Source organism: Teleopsis dalmanni, chromosome 1, assembly GCF_002237135.1.
Source record: "Teleopsis dalmanni isolate 2A chromosome 1, ASM223713v2, whole genome shotgun sequence".
NCBI classification, from domain to species: domain Eukaryota; kingdom Metazoa; phylum Arthropoda; class Insecta; order Diptera; family Diopsidae; genus Teleopsis; species Teleopsis dalmanni.
Window position 1 is genome coordinate 29,732,724 of NC_051846.1, and position 16,519 is coordinate 29,749,242.

Consider the following 16,519-nt stretch of genomic DNA (forward strand, 5'->3'; position numbering starts at 1 on the left):
TGAATATTAATATTTTAATATTTTATATAATAAATACACAAAGTTTTAAATACATAAAGTATTATAATCATTTTACTATAGGCTTTACTTACTTTTCCATATCTTTCGAATCGTTTGGATTTCTGCTTATAATATTTGTTTCAATAGGATCTTCGGTTACATGTGGCAAGTCATTATAACTTTTAGAAGGTAAAATAGGTGGATAACCTCTACGCACTGGTACAAGTGGTGGCGGTGCAGAAGTTGTTAGTAATGTTCTGCGTGTAATTGGCATAGTAGTTGTTGTACTAGTGGTTGGCGTCATTGGTGGCAAGTAATCATAACCCCGTCTTGGATTTGGTGCTGCCCATTCAGGGCTGGTGCCCGCATTATTGCTTATAAATTCTACATCGTGCATATTATCATCACCTTTACCAGCACTTTTTCCTACTGGTGACGTATCAAACGTATTAGTGAGCACATTGTATGTATTGTAACCCCATTCGGTAGGAATGTTTCTATGCACATTCTGTCTTCTCTGCACAACTCGATTATAATAATCCCTTGCAGTAAGAGGTCTTATTCTTGTACTATTCAAAACTCGTGGCTGTGCTTCTTTCGGATCTATAAGATCGATTTGTTCATTTAGTTCTTGTGTTTTAGTTAAACGTTCACTAATATGTTCACGTCTTCGATGTTCTTTATGATGTATTCGATGATGTTGTCGACGATGATGTTGTTGTGGTTTTTGTGTGGTTGTGATATCACTGGATTCTGTTAGTGCACTGAGAACTGTGATGCAAAATAGTGTTGAGAAAAGTAGTGTTTGAAGTAATCTCGTCATTTTTGTTAATTTTATTATTTAATGAAGTTTTGTTCTAATTAAATTGAACACAGGTGGTACACAGGTGATTAGTTCTGTAAAGAAAAAATATAAAATTGATTTAATTATTTTATTTACTTCAATTTATAAATAAATTTTAATGAAATTATACTGCATGAAACTAATTTACTTTTGAATATTATAAAATAATAGCAGTACTTTCTGATACAAAATGGATGAGAAATAATTGATTTCATATAAAGTTCAAATTTATCTTGAACTTTCAGTCTGCATTTCAAGTTAAATTACTTGCCATAAGATTTAACTTCGCATAATATGGATGTATGATTCAGTTAGAAATTCATTTAAGATGTGAAATGATGAAATAATCATAAATTTATTTAAGCTTTATTTCGGTTTTATCTTGATTTATATGCACAATTCCCACAATGTATTATTTCATTTATTTTCGAGTGAGTTATAGGCACCACACACGTTGACAGTTTCTTCAAATGAAAAAAAAATATATATACATCTCATCTTAGAAATCAAAGTAAACGATCTTGTTGAAAGTTTTGCATAATTCTGGCTAAGAAACTCCTTAGTTTTCTGGCTTTTTTCTATTGAAAACGAATTTAATATTTTGTGGTCTTTTGATCTTTTTCGTACCTTTGTCTACCACTTGACAAGGTCGTACGATAAATATATGAATGTGATATATTTTATAATAAATTTTCTTGGAATCAAATCCATTTCATTTCTGTGTTTAATTTATAGTTTGGTCAACATTTAATTTACGTATTTAATGTCCGAATTTTTAATTTATTAGCAATCCTTTAACGTGAATTTATCAATATTTAAACTACAAAATTATGGGCTTGGCTCGTGCTACTTAAGAATTAATAGATTATAAGGAAATCGAAAGCTACGGTAGCCAAGATAAAATTTTTATTACTTTAGGTAATATCGTTTTTAAGAATTAATTTAATCATTTAAAATACTTGATATTTTAACATATATCCAGTGTATTGACACATGCGAGTTTTATAAGAAAAAAAAATATTAGTGGTCGTTTGCTTAAATGTTATTAATTAGATGATAAAATAAATAGCATTGAGTTCATTATTAATTAATTAACTCGACTACCGAGTTACTGATATATCGTAAAATTAAATTAGTTAAATTAAGTAAATTTGTTGTAAGTTATACATATTTGTAGTCCTATATGTAGTAGTCCTATAATTAAAATTAAAAAAATATTTAAAATAATCAAATAAAATAAATAGGATCTATTAAATATGTATATTATGAGACTGCAAATGATCATTTAAATAAGAATTTTTTTATAGACACAAATACTACACAAATCTTGTTAATGGGATGAAAATCTTATTGAAAGTAAGAAATAAATAAAAAACTGACTGCTTTTGTTTCAAGCATTTCATTTATTGGAAGATTGAAACTATTGAACTACCTAAAAATTGGTATATATACTAGGGCGATTTGATAAGTCAGTGACTTTTTGAATTTCCCGCGCAGTTACTCCAAATGCAACAGTGCTGCCGTCAGCTGTAATCTATTAGTGGGCAACTTTCTAATTTTGAGTAAGCTACGACCTTAAGTTGGTGTTTGATAGACGTTGTGTGAATTCTTGTGAATTTTTACGAAAATAGAAAAAAGTGAATTTCCTGTGCTGATTGAGCATTACGATCCCAAATCCACGAATTGGGATACGAACTGCTACCCTATCCAGCATATTCTCCAGATTTAGCCCCCTGCGATTATTTTCTGTTTCCAAACCTAAAGAAATGGCGAAATTCATTGGACTCTCATTAAGTGAGATATTTAGTATGATCAATTTAGGTATATTTTGTCATATCTTACTATTCAAGGACGTATTGGAGTCATCAAAAATAATATTCTCAACTTGGAAATGATTGGTTTAATTGCTTGAACTATAATTAATACTTCTGCATCATCTATACAAAAATAATAAAATAAAATAAATGCAATTTGAATAATTAAAAATTAAATAAAAAAAAATTATTCACGCTTCTTAGAATTTTTTCTAATTTTCGAAAAATTATTTTTTTTTTTCATTTCTATTCAATGCATTGCGTGGCAAAAATTACTCATTTATGTGTGAATATAAAGTTTATTTATGGACACATTTATTTTATACGCCAGGCCCATTTCACTTGTACGAATGGTCCCGGAGCAGCTCAACTCGTCTATTCCCATGTGCTTTATTAGTTGAAAAAAAAAATTAAATTAAAAATTACATTTTTATTTCTTGTAATATTATGACCTCATAAAAATGCGTTTAAGTTCTTAAAATTAAAATTTATTTTCTTGTAAAATTTTTAAGATGGTTGAATTTGAACTTTAAATTCACAAAAGATGTTAAAGAAATTTTCTCAAATTTTTTTTTCTATTTAAATTGAATACTTCAGATTGGACACATATCTCATGCTTGTCATATTAAGTTCACATAATTATTTTGTTTTTATTGAATCGATTTTTAAATAATTTCAAAAATTTGACTGATGTGATTTGAACACCTAATGCCATTGAAGGCTGTATCACAAGTGTGGTCTACAGGTATTTTGACGTATTTTTTTGTAACATAAAATGAAAAAAACAATAAATTGTTTAATAAAGCAGCTTATTTGTAACAAACAAAGAATTTAAAATTTTTTTTTTTAATTTTCATATTTTACAATATTATAATTAATACGATTTTACGCTTAAATTAACTTTTTATTAATCGAAATTGATACTGTTTGAAGGAAATGGCTTAAAAACTCGGTCTTTTCATTTTTATTATCAAATTTGATATTGACCTATGGAAATATTATATGCGACCCTCGTAGTAATTAATTAATTTTTTTTTGTTAATATTTTTTTGTTAATACACATTGTCAATTTAACAATTAATAATTATAATAATTTTTGAGACTTTAATCTCACTTTGTAATTTTACGATTTTAATCATTTTTGATTCTATAAAATATATAAAAGTATTTATTTAAATTAATTTAAATAATAAAATTTTGAAAAGTCACATAGTTGCTATATCAAAAACTAATTTAGAATATATTTTTAAAGTTTTTTATATTATATTTTTTAATAAAGCTGTAATAAATATTAATACTTTATTAGAAGATATAATATTTTCCATTTTGTCTTTTTATTAATATCTAATTAAACATGATATTTTAACTGTTTTTAATTAGTTAAATGCATTATATATAATACCTATTGCTTACTATTATTAAGCTTAATTGAGTTAATGTTGTTAAATAAATAATTTATTTTTAATTACATATTGCTTACTAATATTAAGCTAAACGAAGCTTAAAGTATTATATATGTAAATCAGTTAGAAATTCATATAGAATAAATTGGATTAAATACTTAAATCAAAACAGGGACTTTGCATTACAAGTTGATGTATATTTCCTGTATCAATTTCCTTCAAAGTCAGCTAAATCAAGTTTAATATTTAAAGCATGTAGAAGTATTAATCACTGATTACATTTATAATGATATTAATAGTTTTTAGATAAATAGGTTTATTATCTCTATAATAAGGCCAGACTTATTGTTATTGGTTCATGTTAGTCCGATCGATTGAATTTTAGTTATAACTGTTTCAAAAACTAAAGACTTTAATATATATATACAATTTCATGAGAAACATATATAGCAATCAGTTTTTAATATTTATTTACTCATATTTAAATGTCATTAGATAATCCATAATCAACATGAAGTATAAATAATTTATTTATATATAGATATAGCTAATATTATGGATATATATATATAAATTTTTATAAGAGATCTATATATTATATAATTAAATATATTTCACGATTTACCTCGGTATATATTTGATCAAAACGACTACTGCTTTGAAGCAGTTTTGATGTGCTAGTGTACATATACCATATATAATATAAACTGGGCCCTGGCAATAAAATGCGATAGGATATATAGAATAAATCACATGCTTCACAACGATCAAATATTGTGCCAATTAACGTCCCATTGGAATAATTATGCCGATATATTAAAGTTATATGTTCAGATGTACATCTCTCTCGCACTCCACATCAATTGAAAGCATATTGTGCTACACTTTTCTAATTAAGTTAAGGTAATCATAGCCACACTATCCGCTTTAGGGACCACCCGTTCCAGATAACTAGTTATGGGAACTGGATCCTGGTGGCCAGATTTTATCTCTGATTAAAACCCACTTGCTATAAGTCATACTCCAAATCAGTATAAGAAGGTATAAAGAAGGTATTTAATTCCAATCCCAAAGAAGAAACTAAAATATATCCTTATATAATATATAAGTCTTTATCTATTCACAAATTTACTTTCATTTAAAAGGCTTAATGTGTTTGCTCTACTAGAAGCATATAAATCTTTTGATTCTAAATTTATATGCTAAAATTGTTACTAACAATTTTTATTTTGTTATATAGCCATCAACATGAACATAAGTTTTCAATCATTTATCACTACGTAAAAATATAATTGCAAATTTGTAGAAAAAGTTGATGTTATAAATCATTCTCTGAGTATCTATCAACAGAGTAACAACAAACATATGTTTATATTTAAAATTAATTAAACACGTTCAAAAAAATGTGAGTATCTTTAAATAAGTGCATCAAAAAAGTTTTGTATTATCTTTAAAACGATTTCCTTTAAATAATAAGAATGAGCAAAAGCAGTAGGTAATGTGTATTTAATCATCAGTTGAAGATATTGCATCTACAAAATACGTTAACTACTATGCCAATTTAAATAATTTATAGCTTTTTCGACTCGTGATATTCAATTCGAAAAAGAACAAAGGAAGCCTAACTGCTCAATCCCAATTTGGTAAAAATTTCAAACTTCCGCATAAGTGATTTAACACTTTTGTTCGCAGCAATAAATTTTTCGATTAAGTGATGCATTGCAGCACTCAACATTTGCATTTGCAACAAAAGAACGAAAGCGATTTACATTATTGCACAATTATTCGATATTAATTATTTGCAACATGCAATTTTTAAACAGGCTGTCTTGTTCAGCTCACAACACAATTTTTTATTCTTGCAATTTAATAAAAAAAATTAAAACAAGATTTTTCTTTAGAAAAAAGTTTCTTTAATTTTTATTTTTTTATTATTTTATTTCTCTCATTATTTATTAGTAAATTTATTTTGCAGACAAGACTGCGCCTTCGAGTAAATATCGGATTGCGGTTACTCCTATAAATTAATTAACAGTCTGCATTGCAATTAATAACAAAAACAAAATAAAAATTATCTCTGAGCTTAAATAAGATCGTTAAAATGTATATATCGTAGAGCCTCGTTTCATTTGTTGTGTTCGCTTGATGAAGCGAGATTTCAAATGCGATTTGTAAGTGACACTGATTTTGCTTAATTAGCCCGGAATGTCTTTTGCCCATTTTTAGTCTATTAACGTTTAAATACCTCGATTTGTAGCTACTTCGATATATATATTTATATTACAAAACAATAACAAAAATTAATTACATTTAAACGCTCAAAATGTCAGACAACAGTGTTAATTTCCCATCATATTTTACATACTTTTATTGTATCAATAAAATTTATTATTTAAATAAAAGTGTTTTTTTATGGTGTGAATAACAAAGGTTACCAAGTATTTACATTCTTAATTAAAGTAACATTTTTATAAATTACATTGCATAATATTTTATATGAACCTTAATTAACTAAATGTAGATGTTAATGAATAAGAAGGTGATTGTGTCAGATGTAAGTACATATATGGCGCTAATTATAGTTACAACTCAGTTAAGCCCACTAATCGACTGATCACAGTCGCTATTATTATAATTAAACGACGAAAACTAATCTTATACAACAGTTCTAATTATCTTTTACATATTTATTTCTTCTAAACCGATCCTAACTAACAAATCAATTCATGTTAGTGACTATATATAACTATATAATAACTAAATATATATGCATATATACTTTTCGTTTGGATTTGAACACAATAAAATTAGGACACTCAGTCAATTGATCTTTGCTCACAAACCCGAAAATGTATGATATAAGTAAAAAGAAAATTAAGAAAAATAATAAATATTTTTAAATTTGCCTGTTTAATCTATGAAGATTGGTGTGGAGAAGGAGAGAATGAAGATTATAACCCAATAATCTCAATCTAGTTCTTGCAAATGGTAAGCAATAACAGCTGAAGTGCTCTATATTCTCCACATTCTCCAAACAAAATTTGTATGCTATATATTTACAATTATACCCATCTTATCTACGTAATATTCACGCACAATATGGTCTATGATGACTCCGATCAGTACTTTGATGTTTTTTCTCTTCACTTGCAGAAAAAATTTCTCTAATTTATTGACAATTTTTGTACAAGCCTTTTCGTCATTTTAAAAGTTTCTCTTACAAACTATTATCTCTTGTATATAAAGCCCACGTATTCATTAATCAAGTATTTAATTATAGACCATTTGACAATTGAATATTATTGCTCAGAATCAACTAATAACAATAAATGTACTTGTGTTGAAAATGAAAAGCTATGAGACCCCAACTTGTCATAATCCTACCGTATAAATAGTAAAATATCTTTTAGTATCATTTTATAGACCAAGACATGTATATCGTAAAAGTAATAAAAATGTCTGTCAAGAGAAAATTATAGTATAGTCAATAGTGGTACAAATCATTTTCTCTAAAATTTTATTAAAATTCTAGAAATTTTAACATTTAAAATTTAACACCTATTCTGATACAACTTCCATGTGAAATACACATCAACTATTTCAGTACTCCACAAAATCTTAATAACTTCAACCTCATTATTTTACCTAACATCTCAATCAATATCTACACCCTTTTCGACTTAATTCCCATTCATACTATGCCCTTATGAGAATAATATTTAAGGGTCCGGAAAGTAATTTCTGTCCAACAGAGGACTAAAATATATTTTTTCACACGCAACATTCCAAATCAGCTGAATTGACATCACCTGTTTTGACAGCTGATATAAAAAGGCTTGTCAAAGAACAGCTAGTTTAATTTTACGCAATACTTCATGTTTGATATTCCGTAATATATCATTTTCCATGAAAAGATAACTCCTGAGATCACTGAGTTGTTAAATTTATCCAATTTGACCGTTCAGAATAATATGAAATGCATTCAAGATTCTACACATGATTTTCTTATGAAAAAAATTTACTCCGTCGCATTGGATCATCACTGGAGATATATATTATCTATAACAATGGTAAATGCAAGAGATCAAGAATTAATTAGATAAATACACTTTGAAAGCAGAAATGAAAAAAAAAACGAAAATATGAGATTACCTATATAAATAGAGTTTAAGGGAATCAATTTATTTATGAGCTTCTTACGAACGATAACATAACAATCCTAATGTGAAGTGTCACCAACTGGAGAAATTGAATTATTAACTCAAACAATATAAGTTCAATTGATTAGTAGAATAAGTATGTAAGACTTCGTACGAGTTTGATAATTCGACAAAAACTTTTACTTTTACGGGATATATTACCGCACCCATTGTATTTTATAAATCTGGAATCTTTAAAATATTACACACTCCAATTTTTACAAAGTTTTTTCAAAATAAGACCAGACTGAGGATAAGGACGACAGACTGAGGAAAGTAATATAATTTACTCTTTTTTGCCAGTAAAGAGCATAAGTTAAGCATCAAATTATAATATTGACAGACAGAAAGTTGGCAGAGGTAAAAAATTATTTAATTTTATAGAAGATTTAAACAACACCGTGAAAACGTTTTGGGATATATAACTAAACATTTAAGTGTGAGAAAGTGGACATATCAACAAAATTCTGCAACGCCAAAGATAAAACACGCTAGCAAACAATGGCTAAGAGATAACCAAACAAGTTCACTCAACTTCTTTTTATAGACTATTTTGCAGACCAAGTTAAAATGTCAGAATGTTCGGAATGGTTCACATTTGTAAAAGCGCAAATATGGAAACTACTGATTTAATTAAATCAAAAATCAAATTTAAATGTTCAGTCAAATCTTTCTATAATGAAGTCGTAGGTGCCTGCAAAAAACTTGGTTATAGAGACGAATTCGCTATAGAGAGGTACATTATAGAGAGGTTCGCTAAAGAGAGGTTCAAATATATGAAAATTTCTGTGTTTTCAACAAAACTACGTTATAGAGAGAAATTCGTTGTAAGGAGGTTCGTTATAGAGAGGTTTGATTGTATGCTACTCTAAAACTTCAATTTCAATTGGAGCATTCTGTACATTTAAATACACTTTCATTAATAATTTCATTTTAATTGAAGCAACTCTCGTATGAATTTTTTTAATTACACAATGTATAAAGTATATTTTAAAATTAAATTAAAGCGAATTTAAAATTAAAATAAAATCCTTATTAAAACTTTTTCTTCAAAGATTAGTTAACAAAAAATTGGCGCCTAAATCCCTAATTACTTCTAAGTGTTACTGATCTCTAAAAGTGCGAAGTAGCCAAATTTTTAATGTTATAAAATTTAAAATTTATATTAAAATTTTAAATTAAATAAAAAAATTTTAAATAAATTTTAAAATAAATAAAATTATTTGCAATTAAGTTTGTTTACATATACATCAAATATTTAAATATATAATGTATGTATATATAATAAAATTTTTCATTAAAGATATATATCAGATATTATATCTGTGTCCATCGCTACTTTTGCTAATTGGATTTAAAAGATGTCTGTGATGTACATTGTTAAGGAATTAAATTGATTTTTTTTAATTAAGTATAAAAACAAAAAATTTTTTGTTTTTTATAATTATTTATATTATAAATACAATATGTACTTAAAATAAAAAAGTTTGGTTTGTTTTCGATGTTTTAGTTCTGATTGAAAACATGCGAGCTTGTATCAATATTTATTGTGAGTGTTAAACATTTTTGATCACATTGATCTTGAATGACGCTTTTCATTGAATATAAACAAAATGAACTTTAATGATCATTATAGCTAAAAGTAGGTTTTTTTCTTCCCCGATAAGATTTTTAATTTCTTAAGTAATAGTGAGTTTATTGAACTTGTGGTGCAAACGAAATTTAATTTTTGAAAAAATATTGAAAATATCAAAAATGTTAAACATAGAAATAATACCAAAAAAAACAAAAAAAAACAAAAACATAATCCACATGTACTTTTTTATTGAATTTAAATGAGCTACAATAATCTACAAATATAATGTATATATAAATAATTAAAAATGTGTTATAATGACAAGCGGGAACACATAAAATTATGTAAACATTTCAGAAAATTTGAAATATTTTTAAAATAAATTGGCATATGCCAATTAATAAAAAATGTAAAAATAGAAATATATAGCAACTTATATCTATCAGATACCCAAATCATGCTGTCAGCGCGGAGTTTGAAAGTGTCGAATTTTGCATGGGAAAACACTAAATTTGGCAGTAAAGTAGTGAACACATTGTGCCATTAATTTTGAAGAAAAAAATTTTAAAATATTACCTAATTTTGATATTTTGATTCAGAACTAAAGATATATGGATCCGAATTTGTGTTTTACTTCTAATTTTTTTTTTTTATTTGTAGTTTTGGGGTATAAAAACTCCAAGCCCCTTGCTGTGAAAATTGTTTAGATTAAAGTGTTAATAGTAAACACTAAAACTGGTATTTTTCAACAAATGATCATAGAAATTTGGTAGTTCATTAAAATTCCAAAACTGTTGGTGGTCAGACAACAAAATTTATGCCAAAAAAGAAAAAAATTATATAGAGAAAATGAACTTTTAATTGCGTGGAACATGAAAAAACTATAAACTCACCGCAGGTTGCTTTCCTACTTTGCTTAATATTTACTCACAAGTCTGTTGCAATTATATTCGGTGTCCTAATTTTTCTTGCCTGTAATGAGACGTTCAAAACATAGTCGAAGCCAGCAAAATAATAAAAAAAAGTCAAAACATCATGAGTTCAGTAGGGAAAAATTTATTTTGTAATTTTGTAAATATTATAAAGAAAATATGTTAAAGTGTTTACAGGTGAAATTGTTTAGAAATTGCATTTGTTGGAATAATAAAACAATTTAAAAAAAAATAATTAAATGCAGGACGGAAGCACTAAAATAAATCTAAGTACGGAACACAAAAAGTTTTCCATATTATTAAATTAGTATTAATAATTAACAAAATCATCTAACTTTGTCTCTACTAAAAATAAAAATATCATAGTGGTCCTTGGTCAAAAAAAGGTTTGGAACCGCTGATCTGCGAGGTGAGGTAAGTCACCATCTAACTTGAAGTTAGTGACTTTGTGTCTTTGTAGTTGTCTTTGTAGTTTACAAATCAGATTGTTAAAGTACTCCAATCGGCGTTGTGTTGACAATACTACTATGTGTTCACTTAGACTTATCAAATCTCTTTAGCATATTTTTGTATAAATTTTGTTGGAATTTTGTATGGACTTTGTATGGGTTGCATATGAAAAATAGCATATATTGCTACTTATATGACGAGTTAAGAACAATAGTTTAAACACTGCATAACATTATCAGGAAAGCAATGCAGGTCAATGAATTTCTGACCTGTATGATATAGGTATATAATTACTTGAAAATTCTTAGTGGTTACTTTCTAATAAGTAAGGTCTTAATGGACAAACTACAAGCTATGCATACATACCTGTTAAATTTGACTCAGGGAATATTTTTAACCATTTTGGACCACCGTTTAGGAATCAGTGTCCTAAATGTACAGCTATTTCAAATATGGTGAGTCTTTGAACTGATTTTTCAAAGTGGACTCTAAATTTCTCTAATGAGAAGAACTCTCATTAGTCATGATGAAAAATATAATTATAATGAGTCTCTGAGTCTCTAAGTAACTTATGTTGCGTCTACCACACATCGAGAATATGAGAATAACAATTGCGTGGCATGCTTTAAACTGTAACTATAGACTCATATATAAATTTTCTTCATCATTAAAGTATGTAGCGCCAAGAATAATATAGTATTTTGAATTGAAGAACTTTATATAAACTATTTCACGGTTTGAGATTTCACCGATGTAACGATTTTATCATAGGTTTTTCATAAAGTTCTGCATTAACAGCAATTTCTACTTTTTTGCTGAAAGATATTAGTCTATATATAAACCACCAAATACATTTAGATAATAAAATCTGAATAATTTGAAATAAAATATAGATAACATTAGGTTTAATCGGTTCATGTTGATACAACTATTAATACCCCTACTCATAAATGCCGCCAAAATTGCTTGGGAGAGGCAAATCGCAAGTACCGAATAGAAAATGGGTTATAGCGGCTGTATTCAAACTGCTGTAATATCTAATACATACGTCTAATACATGAAGATAGGCAATCGCAAATAACTTGGATTGAAATATAGCTTATAATGGCAGTATTCAAAACATTTGTACCATGTGTCTGAAATATAGTATCTACTAAAAGTTTTAATAGATGTGTTGGAATTCAACTATTTGAAAAGTATAATGAAATATTCGTAAGTATAATAAACCTAAATGAAAACTCAAGTCAACGAAGTGGAACATATAGCCTATAAAAGTGTCATGGGTACTTCTGCTAGAAAATGAGTTGAAAAATGGAATGAAAGCATAATTGTATTAACATATTGATAGGAGTAAAGTTAAATAATAAAACCTGTCTGGAAAATGTACTAGTCCAATTTAATTATCATCATTAATTATCACTTCTACAAATAGGATATTTGATTAAAATTAAAGTAGTCTACATATTAGTCAAGAGAATTTTTGGTACTCAAAAAATTCGACATAAATTACTAGCAGCCAGTATTAAAAATCACATAAAAGCTCATAGTTTATTTATGAAAAATTGAAAGGGTTGCAATAATTGTGTGACATTTTACACGACATATAATTAATAATTTAATTTTACATATTCTAGTTATTTATGTAAGCTCTAAATGATTGATTAGACATATTCAAGCAAAATATTTATTGATTTATTTAAAAAATATATTGCATATAAATATTTATGAGATCTTAAACGTATGGTTGGCAGAGCAAATGAAAAACCAGAACAACGTAATGCGCATGTTGAGGTAAGTCGCATTTGAGTGCAAAATAGACATAATATTTTATCTTAGGTGTTGCGTAGCCTCTCTAGACGAATAAAATTAATTATTAAAAAATTAAATTAACAGAATATATAAGGTTTTAATTTAATTTAAGGTTTCAAGCTTTATAGTGACTACCTTGAAATTTATATAGTGCTTTGTAAACAAAGCAAAATACTTCAATACTATTGGCAACTGGTAACTACATATTTACTAGTACTAGAACTGCAATTGTCTTGTAAAACATTAAACTTATCTAAAGATAATATCTTTATAAATGGAGTATAATTAAAACCCACGTATAAATTTTTGCAAGCCGGTATGGTTGGATTCAAATATTCTTTATTTATTGGCGAACTCAGATCATTTTTTTCTTTAATAACGATTCCATTATCGTTTATTGTCTGGTATTTACTATAATTAGTAACCTGTACCTCTCGATTATTAATATAATTTTATTGTAGTTAATATCAGAAAAATCTTATTTATTCTTGTGCGATTAAAAAGTTGTTACCAAAAGTATCTTTATTGTTTTTCAATAAAAATCTTTTTCTTATTTTAAAAAAAAATAAAGTACTTTGGTTTTTTAAGTAAATGGAATACAATGAATTCATTTAAGTGTGTATAAGATTACAAAATAATATTTATTATATTTATTTAAGCTTAGCTTGTATAATAAAGTATCTTTCTTTTGTATTTATATACTATTTACTTTGCAATCTTCTTTATGGTATCAATGAGAGATAAAAAATATTGCTGCTTTAAATGAATTTTCATTTAATTCGATTCTAAATTATTTTTGTTATATTTTATTTTTAATATTGCAGTGAAAGTGTATTGAACATGTAATTATATATTCGATTTGACTATATAAGTTAACTCCATTGTAGTTATTTTGTTATATGTAAGCTTAGAATATGTCTTTTTGTACATTTTTATATTCTACGGAACTTACTTGGGTTTTCAAAAATTAACTAATATATATTTTAATAGAAATCAAATTCCTTATGTTGCATTAAATATATTTACATGGCTATATCCTCGAACGTTAAATATTTAATTTTTAATAAAATTTTAATTTTTTTCTCTTGATATGTAGAATACTATATTGAGTCGAAATGTTGGTTATATGTTATTGCAATACTGTAAAATAATTTTGCACTTCAATAACAATTAAAATTCAGAATTTATCTTAAAGTCATTTATTAAAATTGAAACCATTATTTTGTTAACACACATCACGCATATAAAGTACCAAGACATATCTGTAATATACCTGAGAAGAAAAATAATATTATTTTAGTTTTAATATACTATAAATAAGTGCGTGAGATGTCATTTAAACTAACTGAATGGCGCACTTTAAACAAAAATACGAAAAACTTATATAAAAACCATACAAAGATACATATTTTAACCTTCATTAAGCAAATAAAATAGTTTAATTTAACAGATTTCAGGGGCGAAGCATATGAAAGAAAGGCTTTTCCATAGTGAAAGCACTGTTAATGTTTTAAAATTCGTAAGTGACAATATATTTTTATTACTCTCACAGCAAATAAGTAAAATCAATCAATTTCAGTTTTTAATAATTATGCGACAGATAAAACCTTTATGCATTAAAAAATATTTTTTAGTACTATAAGAGTACCAACTTCTAAAGTAACAATAACAGCAATCGAATTCATCTAAAGAATTCATGGTGTAACTAATCCTAACTGAACTTTTACATGAACGACAGTATATTTTCCCTATAAATGAAGGTCGGAGCGGATCCTAACGAAATCAATTTTTCTCGTATGGTTGCCAAAATATGCTTCCAAGAGGGTATAAACTTGATCCTAACAAAATAAATTTTTCTCGTATGGTTGCCAAAATATGCTTTCAAGAGAATATAAGTTCTTGTAACTACATCCAGCTTTTAGATTAAAATAAAAGAAAAGAAGGAGTTTTATCCCAGCTGAGGTAAAATGGATTTTCTACTTACATTACTGCATAAATAAACATGTTTTGTTAAAAAAATAACATAACTTATAATAGTATATTGTTAGGTAACCGAAAACCTGTCTTACTAACGCCCAGCATCTATTTGTGGTCGAGTAGACAAACCAAGTTCGTGATATTGTAATTATCTGTAGTGCTATATCGATAGCTCCATATTAGAGTATTAAGTTAGACTGAAGGGAGTTATTTTCAACCTCTTGAAATATCCTCCAATTTAATGTCTAATGTGTTCTTAAGCTTAAAAAGATTTGAAAATAATATTGGTTTAAAATAATTCTTTTAGAAAAAAATATATAATATTTGGTTTTCAAAATTTTAATAAAATTTTGATAGAACCAGTTCTTAAATGTCCTACAAAAGTCTTGTAAAGCTACCTAATTTTTTGCAATCGATAAAAGTAGTGGGTATGTCATTTAAAAGTAAGTTTTGAATTCAAATTCTTTTACATAAATTGAATAATAATAAGATTTAATAATAATAATATCGAATAATAATAAAATTTAAAATACTGACTAAGAGCACCAAAATACCTAAAACGAGTAGTTAAGAAATAACACAAAATACAAATTGGCGAATAAATTTGCCGTTACACTTAAAAACGCATGAAAAATATTTGTAGAAGCATTTTTAATGTTAAAATTATAATTTAAAGATTAAAAACTTTTTGACTGAAACATCTAAATGACTAAATTTCAATGATATAACTTATTTCTAAATAAAATTACGAAATGATCTAAGATCGACGATCGGTGATGAAAAGAAAAAAATCATACTCACATTTATTGTACACGAATTGCAAATTATATGAATGAACCGGACGTTTTTCAATTTAAAACAAATAAATAATATAAATAACGCAATCCACAGGAATCAATAAAGCACGACAATAAAAGATAATGATTATAATTTAAAATGCAATTATGTCAGAACTGATCATGCACAAGCGCAAATTTTGGATTTTTTAAGTTGTGAACCATAAATGCGAATATTTTCTGTTACCTTTATTTCAGATACTTTCTGTTATTTTTTCGTTGCACTCACAGAACTACAGATATTTTAAATATCTTCTTAACACGCAAGATGTGAATTTTTATGCTTAAATTTATTTTTTATTATTTCATTTACGCTGCACTTGCAGAATTTTTTTAGTATTATTTCTTTTTTGTGTTGAATAATTTCAGCGATATATTAAAATTTGTTTAAAGCCACAATTAACACGAAAATCAATAAAACAAATTGTCAAGAGACAAGATCATTTAATTTATAAAAAACTATTTATTATTTTTAATGCAATTCTTTATTAAATTATTAACTCGACGAACGTTCATTAGCACGATCGTATATTTTAAATAATTTTTCTTATAGTTCCAAACTTTAAGAACTTAACCATAAACGCCCAATTCGCGACGTTTCCCTCACGCACATCCAATCAGATTTAGAGCGTCGTGAAAACTGTTCACCGAAAAACCGTAAAGTCAAATTCAAACCCGC

General features: G+C 26.5%; 1 protein-coding gene across 2 annotated transcripts in view; it reads right to left on the reverse strand.

The window, feature by feature from the left end:
• The window catches only part of LOC119668209, a 34,012-nt gene extending 17,843 nt beyond the window's left edge, over positions 1 to 16,169 (reverse strand). Inside the window, exons 1-2 of one of the 2 annotated variants that reach the window (XM_038077652.1) lie at positions 16,028 to 16,169; positions 93 to 897 (exon numbers count right to left, since the gene is read on the reverse strand). In XM_038077652.1, the coding sequence (XP_037933580.1) occupies positions 93 to 823 (731 nt within the window). In that variant the 5' untranslated portion in view covers positions 824 to 897; positions 16,028 to 16,169. Of the gene's footprint in view, positions 1 to 92; positions 898 to 15,805 lie in introns of both variants that reach the window. The other variant, XM_038077651.1, reaches the window with a different exon arrangement.
• Between the last annotated feature and the right edge of the window lie 350 nt (positions 16,170 to 16,519).